The sequence below is a fragment of the Macrotis lagotis genome, chromosome 2, assembly GCF_037893015.1.
Source record: "Macrotis lagotis isolate mMagLag1 chromosome 2, bilby.v1.9.chrom.fasta, whole genome shotgun sequence".
Classification (NCBI taxonomy): Eukaryota; Metazoa; Chordata; class Mammalia; order Peramelemorphia; family Peramelidae; genus Macrotis; species Macrotis lagotis.
Genome location: NC_133659.1, coordinates 189,524,929 through 189,541,856, shown reverse-complemented (window position 1 = coordinate 189,541,856; position 16,928 = coordinate 189,524,929). Strand labels below are relative to the sequence as shown.

The following is a 16,928-nucleotide window of genomic DNA, read 5'->3' as shown; positions in this document are numbered from 1 at the left end:
TGAGATAATAGTTGTAATTTTGTTTTTGGTCAGTTTTGAAGTAGGGGAAATGATAAGAGAAGTATACGCTATAATTAATCTTATCACTTACATTAACACTGCCCCCCTCCACCCCATCCCAGTGCTCAAGCTATGAGATGAGGCCACCTCTTCAATGAACTTTTAGTAAAGAATTTTACCCCTTACTGCCTAAGACTCCAGGTAAATATCTCTCCTAGGCACAAAAACCCTTATCAACAAAACCTTAACCTGAAAGGATTTGACCTTTTACTCCTCAACATGTCCTCATTTACTTCATCTCTCTGAGTTACTGTCCCTATCAGCATATACCTAAATTATCTCATCTTTGCTCTCTGGGCTACTGGCCCCCACCTATGTCTCCCTGTGGTCCTCCTTAAAAACTTGCTTCCTTCTCAGTTGAGCTGTTAGCCTTCCTTGGAAGGGCAGCCTGTTCTGGAGGAGTATGATCTCCCATCCCTTTCCTCTTCTCTGCTATTTATCTACTGCTTGCTTGTCTTCCTTCGAAATAAGCCCTTTTTTAGGGGCCCCCTTGTTCCTCTACTATTTATTCCCTTCTTTGTTATCTTCCTGTGAAGGCAGCCCACTCCCTTAGAGCTTGATCCCTGAAATAAGCTCTCACGCTCATCTCTTCCTCTTAACTGTCCTTGATGTTTTCACCAGTCCAGCTTTATTTAGCTCCACTATTTCTACTAAAACTCATTATCTTGCTGCTTCTTTTTGTAGACACCTGTGAACTTTTTGTGGTAACTTGTGAACTTTTTGTAGTAATTTGTGAATTAAAATTTAAGCTTCATCTTCCTGAGTGAGAGAACTGGAGATTTCCTCACCCAAAAATGAACCCACATATATCTTTAAACCCCCTCCCCCAAGCCCATTTCTTCCATCTTCAGTTTCAGTTGATCTAACTCTTTGTGATTTTTATTTGGGGTTTTCTTGGCAAAGATACTGGAGTGGTCCACCATTTTCTTCACAGATAAGGAAACCAAAGCAAATGATTAAGTGATTTTTCCAGTGTCACACAGTTAGTAATGGTCTGGGACCAGATTTGAACTCAGGAAGATGAGTCTTCCTGATTCCATGTACCAACATTATCCACTTTTGTCACCTAATAGTGTAAAGCATTCGGGAAAGTGCCTGACAGATAATAGGGCTTAATAAATGTTTATCCCCTTCTCTTCCCATTTAGTCAATGTCCAGTTCCAAATCTTAAATTTTCTATTATCTAAGTCAAAAAACACTTATCTAGCAGTAACTGAATATTAGGTACAGTGCTAAGCTCTGGAGATAAAAATGCAAGTGAAAAAACCTCTGCTTCCTTATTTAGAGTTTATTATTTAGCCTCCTTTTAATTTTGTCCATGAGGATAGTGTGAGACACTTTCCAATGCATTAAGGCTCTATCTAAGGCATTCAACCAATCTACCTACCAGGTAACCTTGACAAAAAAATGCAAATGAACCACCTTGAATGAAGTGAGTTGGGTGTGACCTGCTTTTGATGAGCTCATGCTGGCTTTTCATAATAACAGTTCCTACCTTCCCAGGGTTGTTGTGAGGACCCAATGAGATAATAATTGTAAAGTGCTTAGCACAGTGCCTGCACATAGTAAACACTATAATAAATGATAGTTATTAACATTATTATTAGTGATCACCACTCCTTTTCCAAGAACTCACAAAACCAAAATAGAGGCAAGAGTTTCCCCAGGAGTTTAAGTTGAGTCTCTAGTTGGGAAGAAGCCACTGTCTTCCATTAAAAAAAAAAAAAGTAAAGACACGAAGCTATCTTCATTCATGCAGGTGTTGTATTTTCTGCCTTTTTAAAAAATATTAAATTTATTGGCATATTTTGTTTTAGCAGGATAAACCTCATAAGTATATGTCATTTAATTTGACAGTTTAGGTCTAACAACAATAGGTAAAGTTGCCTCTATGTAGAGATAAGGACCAAATCTATGAAATCATTAATTAAAGGAAGCTCCCAAGTGAGGAAGTTCCTTCTACCAATGCAGGTCGGCACCTGCCCTTGAAATTCGTTTGAGAGAACTGCTTAGATCACTGAGAAGTTAAATGATTTGTTCAGGGTTATGTAACTAATATGTGTCAAAGATAGGACTTGACCCCAAGTTTTTGTGACTTTGAGGCCAGCTCTACCATACACTATTGCCTCTGCCTGGTTCAGTATGTGCCTACCCTATGTCTTTAGGCATGGGTAACTAGTTATTCCACCCCCTGGGAGGCCAATGTTCTTACTTCTTAAAAGAATAAGTTGCTTTTCAGCCATCTGAGATGGAGGTCTGTGATGCCCTTAGATGTTCTGAATTTCATGAACACTACATTGCATCTACATATTTACCTACTCTCTGGTTCTTTTCTGTCTCTGGTCATTGTCTCTGGTTCTTTTCATTTCTTCTTACTATATTCTACATTGCTATTGTGTGAATCTTTCTATAGTTTTTTGAATTATTTATATTTATTAATTCATATTCTTTGGGTCCTTAATTATAGTGGCTTCCCTCTTAGTTATTTTCTCATTATCCTGTATGTTGCTTGTTTGTATATATTTATTTGTATGTTGTCTCCCTAAGGGATTGTGAACTCTTTTGAGAGCAGGAACTGTCTTCTTTTTTATATCCTCAGTGCTTTGTAGATGTTGTTGAATCATTTTAGTCACGTCCAACTCTACTTCACTCCATTTTGGTATATCCTTGGCAAGATACTGGAGTAGTCTATCATTTCCTTTCCCAACTCCTTTTTCAGATGAGAACTAACGCAAAAGTGACTTGCCCAGAATCACCCAGCAAGTAATTGTCTGAGGCCAAATTTGAACTCAGGTCCTCTTGACTCCAGACATGACTCTGACCTCTGAGCACACAGGTGCTTAATAATTGTTTATTGATTGAGCATCATTCCTTATGGCTCAATATTGTTCTATTATATTCCTAAACCATGTTTGTTTCAATGGGTCAACTGTTGTTTATTGTTTCCAGGTTTTCATAGTCACAAATAATATTTCTGTGAACTTTATATATATATGTATATATGTGTGTGCCTTTTCTTGTCAATAACCTCCTTGGGATATAGTCCCAGTAGCAGAATCTCTGGGTCAAAGGATATAAACAATTTAGTAACATTGCTTGTGTAATTCTAAATCATTTTCCTATGTGTTTGAACCAATTTGCAACTCTACTATAAGTGAATTAATGTGCCAGAGTTCTTCCATATTTTAATATCTCTGCTATCTTAAAGGGCTTGAGGTGCTATTTCAGGTGCTTAATTACTTATTTTCTGATTCATAATGATTTAAACATTTTTTTCAAATTGCTATTAAAAATGTCTTCTTTTTTTTTAGGGTTTTTTTTTTTTTTGCAAGGCAAACGGGGTTAAGTGGCTTGCCCAAGGCCACACAGCTAGGCAATTACTAAGTGTCTGAGATCAGATTTGAACCCAGGTACTCCTGACTCTAGGGCCAGTGCTTTATCCACTGCGCCACCTAGCTACCCCATAAAAATGTCTTCTTAATTAATATGTTCCCATATACCTTGACCACTTGTCTATTGGAGAATGACTCTTTATGACACAAATTTATGTCATTCCCTATAAAAGTTGATTGTCAAGACTTTTTAAAAATTAGTATTCAATGCAAGGTTGTTTCTAGTCCACATATTTTCTTATGATTCTAACTGCATTGATTTTATTTGTATAAACACTTTTATTTTACATGATTGAGATTTTCTGTTTTATCTTCGTTGATCTTTATCATTTGCTTGAATATAGATGTTTTCCCCATCTATAAATCTAAATGATAAAATATCACATTTTTCTTTAATGATGTGATTTAAAAAATATTTAGATCATTTATCAATTAATAATCTTCTTCCAAAGTTTGTGCTTTGGGATTTATGGAACAGTTGTCTTCTGTGTGCTTTTATCCTTTTAATTCTTTTCTTGTTTAGTCTATTCCACTCATCTTCCTTTCTATTTTTTATTCGAGGCCAGATAATGTTGGCAGTTATTGGTTTGTAATGTACTTTGAAATCTGGTCCTCCCCCTTCCTACTTATTTTCATTATGTCTCTTGATAATCCTGATCTTTTATTATTTTAAATGAATTATTTTTGTTATTCTGCTTAATTTTGTACAGCATCTCCTTGGTAATTCAGTGTCTCATTTTTTTCTGTCTTTCATTCACATAAAGAACCAGAGACATTTATTTTCCAATGAGAACTACTAGAGATTTATCTCAGAAATTTAAGTGTATTGTTCTATTGTAATAATTTTCTCTACTATAATCATTATTTCTATGATTGTTCTTTGGTTTATTAAGATAACATTATTTAATTTCCTTTAGACTTCTGTCCTTTGTTCATATTTCCTTTTTTAATTAGTTATTGTTGTATTATGATCTCTAAAGAATGTATTGAATATTTCTCTCTTCATATTTTTTTTAAGAAATTCTTATGCCCAAGTACACAATCAATTTCTATAAAAATGCCATGATGCATAAAAATTGTTTTTTTCATTAATAATGCCATTCAATAATCACCAAAGGCTTTTAATGACTAGGTTTTGTTTTAAGATCTTCATATCCCTAATTTTTCTTATTTTTCTGTTAGATTTTTATCTAAATTTGAAATGAGCTCATTGAAATTATCCATTATATATCTTCCTATCAAAGCCTTAAAATTCAATTAAATTTTCTTTAAAGTGTTATTTGTTCAATCATTTTCAGATGTGTCTGGTGCTTTGTGATCCCCCATTTGAGTTTTCTGGTAAAGACATGGATTGGTTTGCCATTTTCCTTTCCAGCTCATTTTACAGATGAGAAAACTGAGGTAAACAAGGATAAGTGACTCTCAGATATACAGCTAGTAAGTGTCTGGAGCCAAATTTGAACTCAAGTGTTGCTGCTGGACCAAGGGATCATCTGGCTTTTCTTTAAAATACTGAACTGTTATTCCATTTGGTGCATACATATTTAATACTAATTTCATTTCATTATCTATAAGTGCCTTCAGGCATAATGTATTTTCTCTATTTGCTTCTTCTCTTGTCTGAGAACATGATTTGGGGCTTTTGAATTCTCCTGAGGCAACCTAATTTGTACTCTAATGGTAGTGTAGGGTGGGTATGAACAAAAAAAGTAACACATATTTTAAGTTTCATCTATGTCATAACATTTTTTCCATCACTTTCTTAAATCTAGACTATAAAAAAAAATCAATATTGTCCCAATCCTTGATTTGTACTTTACTGTTTAAAAGTACTATAGTGTTTTATAAATAATACTCACATTGGGGGTGGCTAGGTGGCTCAGTGAATAGAGCACCGGCCCTGGAGTCAGGAGTACCTGAGTTCAAATCCAGCTTCAGACACTTAATAATTACCTAGCTGTGTGGCCTTGGGCAAGCCACTTAACCTGCCTTGCAAAAAAAAAAACTAAAAAAAAAATAATACTTACATTGAAAATTTGACAATTGATGAGAGCAGGAAGGAGCAAAACCAACCCCAGCATAGCCCTGTGGGTGAGCATCCTTGCAAACACTTAAGGTGTTGCAGTAACTATATCAAACCCACACCAGCTCCTTATCCTCCCTTCTGCAAGCCTGAGCCAATAAAGGAATGTAGTTTATAGTTTTTTTTCCACCAGGTGGCGTGGCACTGCTCTAGAGGGTGTGCTCCCCTCTAACTTGTGTTAAAAGTTCCCTTCTATCTTTATGCACAAAAGCCCAACCCCCATCAAGCTTCCACCTTTGCCTCTTATTAAATGTGTAACAAGGCCAAATTATTTAACAGCTCTGAACCTGAGTTTACTCAACTGTACAATTTACTAGTAATACTATGGTTATTCGTGTAGAGAAAATTATAAATGTAGAAGAGATAGGTGGCATTGCTAGTGAATAAAGAATCCTCAAAAGAGAGCTGGTTTTGGGGGGGGGGTCAGAAAGACCCGAATTCAAGTATCTCCCTTTAACCCAAAGTGGTTGGTGAGACTCTGAGCAATTCACTTCAAATCTCTATGGTCCTGGATATTTGCATCAATAGAGGGAAATTTTCTCACTGGCACTTCCTTATATATTTGTACTTAACTGATAAGAATACTGAAACAGTCAAATGAAAAGGTGTGTGTTTGTATGTCTGTAGATAGACAGAGCATTTATTTACATGCCTACTGTGTGCCAGTCACTGTGAGCTGGGAATACAAAAGCAAGACGTACCGTATCCTCAAAGAGTTTACATGATGAAAGAATTTTTGAAAAAGTTAATAGTATTTTATTTTTTCAAATTACAGGTAAAGATAACTTTCAACATTCATTTTTGGAAAGATTTTGAGTTCCAAGTTTTTCTTTCCTCTCTCCTCTCCCCAAGATGGCAGGCAATCTAATATGTTATACATGTAAAACATATTTCCACATTATTCATATTGTGAGAGAAGAAACAGAATAAAAAGAAAAAAACCCAGAAAAAAGTGAAAACAGTATGCTTCAATCTGCATTCAGTTTTCATCAGTACTTTCTCTGGGTGAGAATAGCATTTTCCATCATGAGTGTTTTGGAATTGTCTTGGATTATTACATTGCTAAAAAGAGTTAAGTCTATCATAGTTGATCATCACACAATGTTACTGTTACTGTATACAGTGTTCTGGTTCTATTTTACTTCACTCAGCATCAGTTCATGTAAATCTGCTGAAAGATAATTTTTAAAGGAGAACTTAAAAGGAGAGACGAATATGAACCCTCATTTAAAGGAACTCATGCCCACCATGCTACTACTCCTGGTTCATCGCCGTGACTTGCCACTGCCTGAATCTCCTCCTTCCCACTTCTTTCCACTCGTAAATCAACACCACCATTCCTAAAATGAACATGACAGGAATTGCCCTATGATTTCATTTACTATTCCTCTGACTTGCCTGAGTATGATATTCCTCCTTAACCACCATTCTCCTGTGTATGTGCCTTCCCCTATTAGAATGTAAGCTCCTTGAGGGCAGGAACTGGCTTGCTTTTTTTGTATTTGTTTCCCCAGTTCAGTGAATGGTATATAGTAAGTGCTTAATAACTTTCTTCATTAAAAAAAAGAGCAAAGAAGGGGGCAGCTAGGTGGCGTAGTGGATAAAGCACCGGCCTTGGAGTCAGGAGTACCTGGGTTCAAATCCGGTCTCAGACACTTAATAATTACCTAGCCGTGTGGCCTTGGGCAAGCCACTTAAACCCATTGCCTTGAAAAAAAAAGAAGAAAAAAAGAAAAAGAAAAAAAATCTAAAAAAAAAGAGAGCAAAGAGCTTGACATGGGTTCTAAATGAATATAAGATGGTACTTAAAGGAATAAGATGGCTTCTAGTTTTAGTTTTCCCATTCCCCTCTGGTCTGGGAAATTGCCTGGCTCAAATTTCAACTCTAGCTGTGACTCACAGGAAAGAAACTTTCCGGGGATCACATGTTTATTAAAAGCAAGGTTAAAAATTAAAAAGAAATTGTCATGAGTTTCACTCCAATCCTCCCCAAGCCTCTTCCTGATTACCTTCCCACTTCTTTGGGGGTGCCTAAGGAACAGTCTTCTAACCTATTTCTGAAGGTCATGGACAACTTTCAACAATGGGTCACTGAGATCTCTCACTGAGGCCACAGTTTTATGAAATTATTTAAAAACATTATTCTACCTTGACATTATTCTGTTGTCTTGACTGACCTCCTGCCCCATGGTGACTATCGAAGGATTCTATAAGGAAGTAGGAGGTGGGAGTGAGTTTACTAACCTGCTCCTCCCTGATGGAGAAAAAGAAAATAAGATGATAATCAAAAGTGCTCCACCAAAAGGGCACTGCTTTATGTTCTAGTGCAGACAAGTTAGTCTAGAACTGACAAAAGGATCTTCTTTGGACACAGTATCTATAGCATGAGTACTCTAGCGCAGGTTCAAGATATACTATTCCATGATCTTTTTTTCAAGCTTTCATTTTAACTTTTGGTTTTGAGTGTGTTTTTATATAGCATGGATTGTTGACTTTTTTCCTATTACATTTTGTTTGTCATCTTCCTCTGTTGTACAGGTGGCTTCTTCCTTACCTCTGTATTAAACTTTTATTGATAAAACTTTCTTTTTTGGATAGTAGGGAGATTCATGATACTTCCTTCTTCCTTGGTATTTTAAAGACCTTTCTCTGGTAATAGCAAGAAATGTTAAATTCCCCTCCTCCTTTTTTCTTTTTCTTTTCTTTTTTTAGGTTTTTGCAAGGCGATGGGGTTAAGTGGCTTGCCCAAGGCCACACGGCTAGGTAATTATTAAGTGTCTGAGGCCGGATTTGAACACAGGTACTCCTGACTCCAGGGCCGGTGCTTTATCCACTATGCCACCTAGCCGCCCCCTTCTTTGCTCTTTTTTTTAATGAAAAAAGTTATTAAGCACTTACTATATACCATTCACTGAACTGGGGAAACAAATACAAAAAAAGCAAGCCAGTTCCTGCCCTCAAGGAGCTTACATTCTAATAGGGGAAGGCACATACACAGGAGAGTGCTAGGTAATTTTAAGTGTCTAAGGCCGGATTTGAACCCAGGTACTCCTGACTCCAAGCCCGGTGCTTTATCCACTACAACACCTAGCCGCCCCCTCCTTTTTTGTTTATTGTATCTTTGTCCAAGCAAACCCAGAACTTGACTTTCTTTATTCCTTCAATGAGTCTTTTTTGTTTGTTTGTTTTTTTGTTTCCCCTTCAAAGAGTCTTAGACAAGGTGGGGCTCCTGATGGAACTACACTTTTTAACTCTTAATTTTCAGGATGTAAGCATTGAATCTTTATCTACCCCTTTTAGCTGTTCAAACTTGTTTACCTTTCTTAAGTTTCTTTTGTTTGATTTGCTTATATTTCAAAACCAATACCCAGCCTTTGTAGTTTCAACAGGAGTGCTTGAAAGTCAAAACTTCTATTAAGTTTCTTTTTTCACAGGATCAATTTCAGCTTCACAGACTATTATTCTTGGGTGCCTTTGTCTCTTGCTTTTTGGTATTGCAGTCCTTCCTTGTTGATAAGAATTCTTTTGCTATCCTTCCTAGAGGCAAGTGACTTTTCACCTCCTGTCCACTTGAAATATTTTCTCTTTGACCCAGTTCTAGAATTTGATTATCACATTTCTCTAGGAGTTAAATTTGCAATTCCTCTCTTGTCTTGATCTGTGGATTCTTTTGTTGTTGTTAGCAGTCAAAGGATAAGAATCTATGTAGTATCCATGCCAAAAATGCATGTTTCTTTTATTTTCCCCAGCTTAATTGGTATTTTATGTTATTTTATTATTGAGAGTAGAAAGAATTGGTATTTTAACTCAGGTTCCCTTCAACTTTAGGTATAGGGCTCTTTCTCTACCTCAATTCCTTCATTTTATAGATAAGAAAACCTAGAATCTGCTTGAGTTCACTTGACTGGTTAATGGAAGAGCCACCTTTAAATATGTGATTCTTGTGATTCTATGAATTCTCATTCAAAACAAGATACATGTTTCTGCACCTTAAATCCACTATCTCTTTCTTAGGAGACATGTAATGTGCTTCATCTAAGTTACTTTAGAACAAGGTTGATCATTGCTTTGGTTGACATTCTTAAGTTTTTCAAGTCATTTTTCTTTGCAATGTTGTTACCATCTTTTAAATTAATCTCTTATCACTCAGCTTCAGTTCATACTAGCCAGGATTCTTTGAAATCATCTCTTTCACTGTTTCTTACAGCACAATAATATTTCAGAATATTTATATAATACAGTTTATTCAGCCTTTTGACCTGTGAATTCTATTGATCAATACTTTATCCTCTGGTTTCAATACTTGCAGGTAATTTTCTTTTATTACTTCCTGAAACTTGGTATGTAAGTGTCTTTTTTTTTTGTTTGTTTAGTATTTTTCTGGAAGGGCAATGATTCTTAGATTATTTCTTTTTCAGCTTTGTTTTTGGCTGCTGTTTTTTTAAAATAATTTATTACATGATCTTCCATGTATCTTGTCTTTTGTTTTCTACTAACTCTATTGCATCTCAAATTTATACCTCATCCTCATCTTTCCCCATAACCTCCCTTCCTCCCACTACTCTGCTTCTTCCACTCAATCTCCATGACCTAATCCTCTTTTTTAGCTCAACTACACATGGGGATGGGAGTACATTTGAACTTGGAAATGAGGAACAAGGAATACTCTGCCTCTCCTTCCAGTACCAGTGAGTCAGAGGATATGAGAAACAAAGTAGTGAGAACTGAAAAGGATAGCCAAAAATGCTGTGTCTTCTGAATCTAGTCAGTGTCTGTGGGAGTCCTAAAAAAAATGGAAAGAGGGGTTTTAAAAAAGAAGGAAACTTGTTAATTATGGAGTGAGAACTCCAGAAGGAACAGTGAAAGAAGCAGACAGCATTGGACACTGTTGACCACTTTCCCCTTGAAACTTTGTCCTCTTTGGGTCTTCCTTGTACTGTACCTGCTTGTTCTTCTTCCATGTACCAAATGATGCCCCTTTTCAGTCTCCTTTGCTCTATCTGTATCCATGGCATGCCTTTTGACAGTTGATACCCTCTTCTCCAAGTTTTCTTCTCTCTTTTATCCATTTTTTTTTTTTACTTATTTCTCATAAATCCAATTTTGGTGGCCATACCACTAAATATCAGCCCTATAGCTCTTATTTCCAATCTGTCTTCTGAGTTATGCATTACCTACTATTTGTTGGACATTTCCAACTGGATGTCCTCAGCATGTCCAAAATAGACCTAATTATCTTTCCTTCCATAGCTACACCCTCTGTTAAACATCAAAGGTATCATCATCTTTTTAGGCACTAAGGTTTGCCACATGGGTTTAATCTCCAACTCCTTATCTTGTCCAATCAGTGGTCAGATCTTTTATTGTTCTCCATAGTATCTCTGTCATCTGTCCCCTTTTCTTCACTCATACAACCAACATCACCTATTTCAGTCTATTCTACTTATCATCTGGGATATTATAATATCTTTTTTGTTGTTGGAGGAGGATTAGTAGTGACTTGCCCAGGGTCACACAGCTAGTAAATATCTAAGGCTGGATTGAAATAAGATTGTTGTCTCCTAATATTCTTGGCTATACAAATGTCAAAGTGAGTTTTTCTAAAAGGCAAGCATATCCTCTCCCCCCAATAAAATACAGAAGCTCCCTAAAACCTAGGGTTTTGTTTAGCTCTGTTTAGCATTTAAGGTTCTTTATAACATGGCCCCTTCTTACCTTTCCAGGATTACATATTTCCTCCCCTCCCACTCCCCTACTCCCTGCCCCCATGTGATGTTGGCTTATATCTCAGGCTTCCTTCAAAACTGCACAAATATCACCTTCTTTACTAAGTATTTTCTAGTTTCCCAAAGTTGATCCTACCTTGCCTTCCCTCTAAAGTTATCTTCCATCTATTCTGACATATCTTAGGTATTTATCCTCCTTCACATATCTACTTGTATTTTTTTTTTTACATGCTATCTCTTGCCATTAGAATGTAAGCTTCTTGAGGGCAGGGATTGGTTTTTTTTTTCCTTTGTTTTCTATGCCTTTAGCATAGTAAACACTTAATAAATACTTGTTAATTGATTCACCCTCCACTTTTCTCAGATTCTTCATCTTTGTTCCTTGCTCTCTGTGACATTCACATAAAAATGTTTTTTCTGCCACTATTTGGTCTATAAGCATCTAACTTGTTTCTAGGGATGTGCTATTACAAAGAGAATTGCCATGAATATTTTGTTATACAAGGGATCTTTTTTTTTTTCTATCCTTGACCTCTGTGCCAAAGGCAGTGCCAGATACATTTCTGGAAGTGGCCTGTGCAGGAATTTGTTTTTTTTGAATATGCATATGTTACAAAGGTTTGTTTTCTCTATTTTTGGTTGGGGGATGGACTGGAAGAGAGATAAAATAAATGCACCTGGATAAATGCAGATAGAGAGTTGGGCCTGGAATCCAGAAAACTGGAATTCAAATGAGTCTTAAGTACTTAATAAGCTGTTTGGCCTTGGTCCAGACTTTTAACCTCTGTTTGCCTCAGTTTCCTCATCTGTAAAATGAAGGTCATAAAGCACCTAACATCCTGGGTAGTTACAAATGAAATAACATTTGTAAATCATTTTGTAAATCTTAAAGTACCATGTAAATGTTAGCTATTTTTATTATTAATGTTTATTAAATGAAAAAATCAAATAAAATATATTATTTAAAAGGCTAATATGACTTGCATAATTCCAAGTTGTTTTCCAGAATGCTTGGACTATATCTTAGTGTGCCTCTTTCCCCATAACCCCTATAATACTGACAGTTGCTCTTATTTATCATCTTTGCCAACCTGATAGACTTTGACTGAATGCTGAGTTGTTTTAATCTGCCTTTTTCAGCACTAGTGATTTGGAGATTTTTTTTTCCCAAGGCAATGGGGTTAAATGGCTTGCCCAAGACCACACAGCTAGGTAATTATTAAGTGTCTGAGGCCGGATTTGAACTCCAGTCCTCCTGACTCCAGGGCTGGTACTCTATCCACTGCACCACCTAGCTGCCCCTGGAGATTTCTTTTATGTTTTTTAAAGAATTTTTATATTCTTTGACTATATCTTTATTTTTTTTTAAGGTTTGTTTCTTTTTTTTTTTTTGCAAGGCAGTGGGGTTAAGTGGCTTGCCCAAGGCCACACAGCTAGGTAATTATTAAGTGTCTGAGACTGGATTTGAACCCAGCTACTCCTGACTCTAGGGCCAGTGTTTTATCCACTGCGCCACCTAGTCGCCCCTATATCTTTATTTTGTATCTTGAATATCAGACTTTTATCAGAGATATTTGATGTAAATATTCTTTTTTTCCTATAGACAGTTTCTCTTAATCCCCTTATGTTGAGATGTTGGGTTCCCCTAGTATTTCTTCATAATCTTTGAGTTCTCCTTTACTCCTTCGTTTCATCAGAACTGCTGTTGTTTTTTTTTTTTTTTTTTTGGTCTGGATGTCATAGTTAAACTTGCTTCCTTTTCTACATCCAGTAAGCGTCTGTTGCTATTGAGTTGTTTCAGTCATGTTCAACTCTTCATGACTCCATTTGGGGTTTTCTTGGCAAATATACTGGAGTGGTTTGCCATTCCCTCTCCAGCTCATTTTACAGAAGAGGAAACTGAGGCAAACAGGGTGAAGTGACTTGCCTAGTAAGTGTCTGATCCAATTTGACCTCAGGAAGATAAATCTTTCTGATTGCAGGCTTGGTGATCTGTACACTATTGTTACCACCTGGCTGCCTCTATTGTCTGTTTACTCAGTTTATTTCTAGTACTTCACCATCAGAGTAGCTGGACTAGAGCTTCTCATTCATTTGTCTTGTTAGAAATTATTTTTCCCACTTTTTTACCAAGATCTCTTCTCTCACTGTTTTATTCTAGTTGCTCTGCTAGTACTGCTCCTCAATACTCCATTCACACCCATTTTGTTCCCCCAAATTCTCTCCCAGAAACATTTTACACTTGTTTACTTTTTTCCTACCCTGATCTTCTCCATCTTTATTCCTCCTTGAACACTTAGCTATTAGGGAGAGATGGCATTTTGGTGTAAAGGATAGCATCGAATCTTGGGGATATGGGAAAGAAAAAAATATTTATTCAGAACTTATTATGTACTTGGCTCTGTGATACTGTGGAAAAGAAAGGTTTTATAAATATTTTCTAATTTAATCCTCACAATAATCCTGAGAGGGAGGTGCTATTATTATCTGTCTTTCACAGTTGTGGAAGCTGAGGCAAATAGAGGTTAAGTGATTTGTCTAGAAAATATCTAAGACTGGATTTGAACTCAGTTCTTCCTAACTCCAGTCCCAGTGCCCATACCACAATATCTGCTGCCTCTAGATGCATAGATCTAGGGCCAGAGACCATCTAGTAAAACTCTTTAATTTTTACAAATAGAAAATAAAGTATCAAGTAGGTGAAATATCTTGTTGCAGGATATGCAGGTTTGTGAGCATCACAGGTGGAATTTGAGCCAAGGTCTTTAGAATCCATACTCTAGCCATTGTATCATACTGTCAGTTTTTAGTTAAGTAGTGTGTTGGGAAGTATTCACAAGTTCTCTGTGGGGGGAAAGGTATGCAGGACACACCTCTAATTTTAATCTGTATTATTACCATTTTCTCTATCACTTTCTTAAGTCTGCAGATCAACAAAATAATAAATCAAGTCCTGATTTGTAGCATTGGCAATTCCTAAGGTGTAACACTCATTGAAAGTTTAATAATTGGCTTCTATAGGTCAATTCTAACTCCCAACACATCTGTATTTGAATCTCATCTCATAGACTTGTGATTAAAGAAGGGACTTAGTTAACCTCCAAAAGACTCTTATTTTCTCTTCTAGAGGTGAGGAGATTAGTACATATTTGATCTAATAAATATAATCATCTAACTCACAGGTTTGTTGTGAAGAAAGTACTTTGCAAGCCTTAAATTAGTATGTTACTATGAGGTGGGTTTTTTAAAATTTATTTTTATTTATTTCATTAACTATTTCCTAAATGTTAAATTTTTTAACAATTATTTTAATAGTATTTTATTTTTTCCAATTACACATAAAGATAATTTTTAGGATTCATTTAAAACAAATTTTAATTCCAAATTTTCTTCCTCCCTCTTCCCTCTCCTTCCCTAAAAAGGGAAGAATTTTAAATAGGTTTAATGAGCATTTAAAAATTTTTGGATTTTTAAATTCCCTTCTTCCTTCCTGTACCTCCCTCTTATTAAGAAGGAAAGCAATTTGATAAAGATTATGTATGTGAGGTCATGTCATATATATATATGTCTATATTAGTCATGTTTCAAATGAAAACCCAAACAAAATAAAACAATAAAAATAAAGAAAAGATTTTATCTTTTTTTTTTTTGCAAGGCAAATGGGGTTAAGTGGCCTGCCCAAGGCCACACTCAGGTAGGTAATTATTTTCTGAGGCCGGATTTGAACTCAGGTACTCCTGACTTCAGGGCCAGTGCTCTATCCACTGTGCCACCTAGTCCCCCAAGAAAAGATTTTAAAGTAAGCTTCAGTATCCCCTCAGAGTTCATCAGTTCTCTCTCTGGAGGAGTATGGTATTTTTCCATCATGGGCTCTTTGGAATTGTCTTGGATCATTGTTTCATTGAGAATAACATCTTTCACATAATATAATGTGAATCATCATTAATGTTGATCATCATACAATGCTGCTAATACGGTGTACAGTTTTCACTTCACTTTACATGAGTTCTACCAAGTCTTCCCAGATTTTTTTGAAACCATTCAACTCATCATTTCTTATAGTTCATTAGTTTGCATACTATCACAATCATAGACCATAACTTGTACAGCTTTTTTCTCAGTTGTTGGGCATTGCCTCAATTTTCAGTTCTTTGCCTTCACATAAAGAGCTGCTATAAATACTTTAACAAATAGATCCTTTCTTTTTCACTTTGATCTCTTTGGGATACAGATCTAGTAGTAACATTGCTAGGTCAAAGAGTATGCAGAGTTTTATAACCTTTGGGAGTAGTTTCAAATTGCTCTTCAGAATGGTTGGACTAGTTCATGTGAGTTGTTATGTTTTAGGGTGGAACAAGGCCTAATTCAAAGAATCATAGATCTGGAGCTACAAAGGAACTCCCAAGTCCAACCTTTTCCCTTTACTGATAGGGAGACTGAGGTCCAGGTTATGGGACATGCCAAAAATCATATTTGTACTAAGTGCCAGAGGTAGGAATTAGACCATATTTTCTTCCCATTGTACCTCATTGACTCCCTAGACTCTATTTCTATTTTCTCTATTAATTCCAGATGTCATGGACCTGGATCTGACCCTACCCCACCTCACCAATTCCTCAGATGACCCAAGCCCAGAGCCTGGTACCCCTCCTGGAACCCCTCCAGGATCTGAGTCTCATCTTCCTGGGGAACTGAAGAGATCCCAGCCCCTTTCCATCCAGGCCAGCAGGTATGTGGAGGACCAGATGTGGGGAACAGATCATCTGGGCAGAGGGGAGGAGAGGGCATAACCATAGTAAGAGAAGAGAAGACAAGTATGTTATCCACCAACCTTAGCTTGATTTTTTTTTTTCTATAGGAAACTTAGAGAGGAAGAGCTTCGAGCCTCATCTCTGCCTGCTATCCCTAACCCTTTTCCTGAGCTCTGCAGCCCTCCTTCTCAATCACCCATACTAGGAGCCCCCTCCTCAGGGCGGGGGTTCCTCTCAAGAGATAGCAGTGTTTCTCATGTGAGTTGTTCTGAGACAAGAAATGGGGGAAGGAAGGGAGGAGAGCCTGTAGATGGGGGTTTTTGTAGAATAGATGGGTGAAGGATATCCCTCTTTCCCAGGACAACAATACTGTTGTCTTCCTAGGGGGAGGGCAATCTCGGGTTACCCTAACCTGGAAACAGGATTGCCTGGTTCCAGTAATCTTAATATCTCAGTCAGGGAGTACTACATTAGGCAGGTGTTGGGCTGAAAAGAACTCCTGGATTCTTGTTTTTGGGTTGTGGGGTAGGTGGTGAAGGTGTACAGTGAAGATGGGGCATGCCGGTCGGTGGAGGTGGCAGCAGATGCCACAGTCCGACATGTGTGTGAAATGTTGGTGCAGCGGACACACTCCTTGAGTGACGAGAGTTGGGGTCTGGTGGAGTGCCATCCCAATCTGGCCTTGGGTGAGGAAAGGGACCCTGAGGTGTGGGAGTGGGGAGAGGGGCTGGTTTTACTCATGGACCATGGAAAGTTTGCTCCATTACCCCACTTTGTGTTGGGCATCTGTATCCCATTTTGTTAATGTTTATCCCATTAGCAAAAGATGCAGATATTCAACAAATATATCTTTTGTGTCATAGGTTAGATGAGCAGTGTTTTCTCTAAAGTTAGAAGACCTGCATTCAAATCCTAC

General features: G+C 36.9%; 1 protein-coding gene across 5 annotated transcripts in view; it reads left to right on the top strand.

Moving 5' to 3' along the window:
* GRB7 (growth factor receptor bound protein 7) overlaps positions 1-16,928 on the top strand; it is a 33,750-nt gene that overhangs the window by 9,797 nt on the left and 7,025 nt on the right. For all 5 annotated transcript variants that reach the window (XM_074224022.1, XM_074224021.1, XM_074224025.1 and 2 more), the window contains exons 2-4: positions 15,834-15,990; positions 16,120-16,270; positions 16,542-16,698. In XM_074224022.1, coding sequence (XP_074080123.1) covers positions 15,839-15,990; positions 16,120-16,270; positions 16,542-16,698 — 460 coding nt within the window. In that variant the 5' untranslated portion in view covers positions 15,834-15,838. The remainder of the gene's footprint in view (positions 1-15,833; positions 15,991-16,119; positions 16,271-16,541; positions 16,699-16,928) is intronic.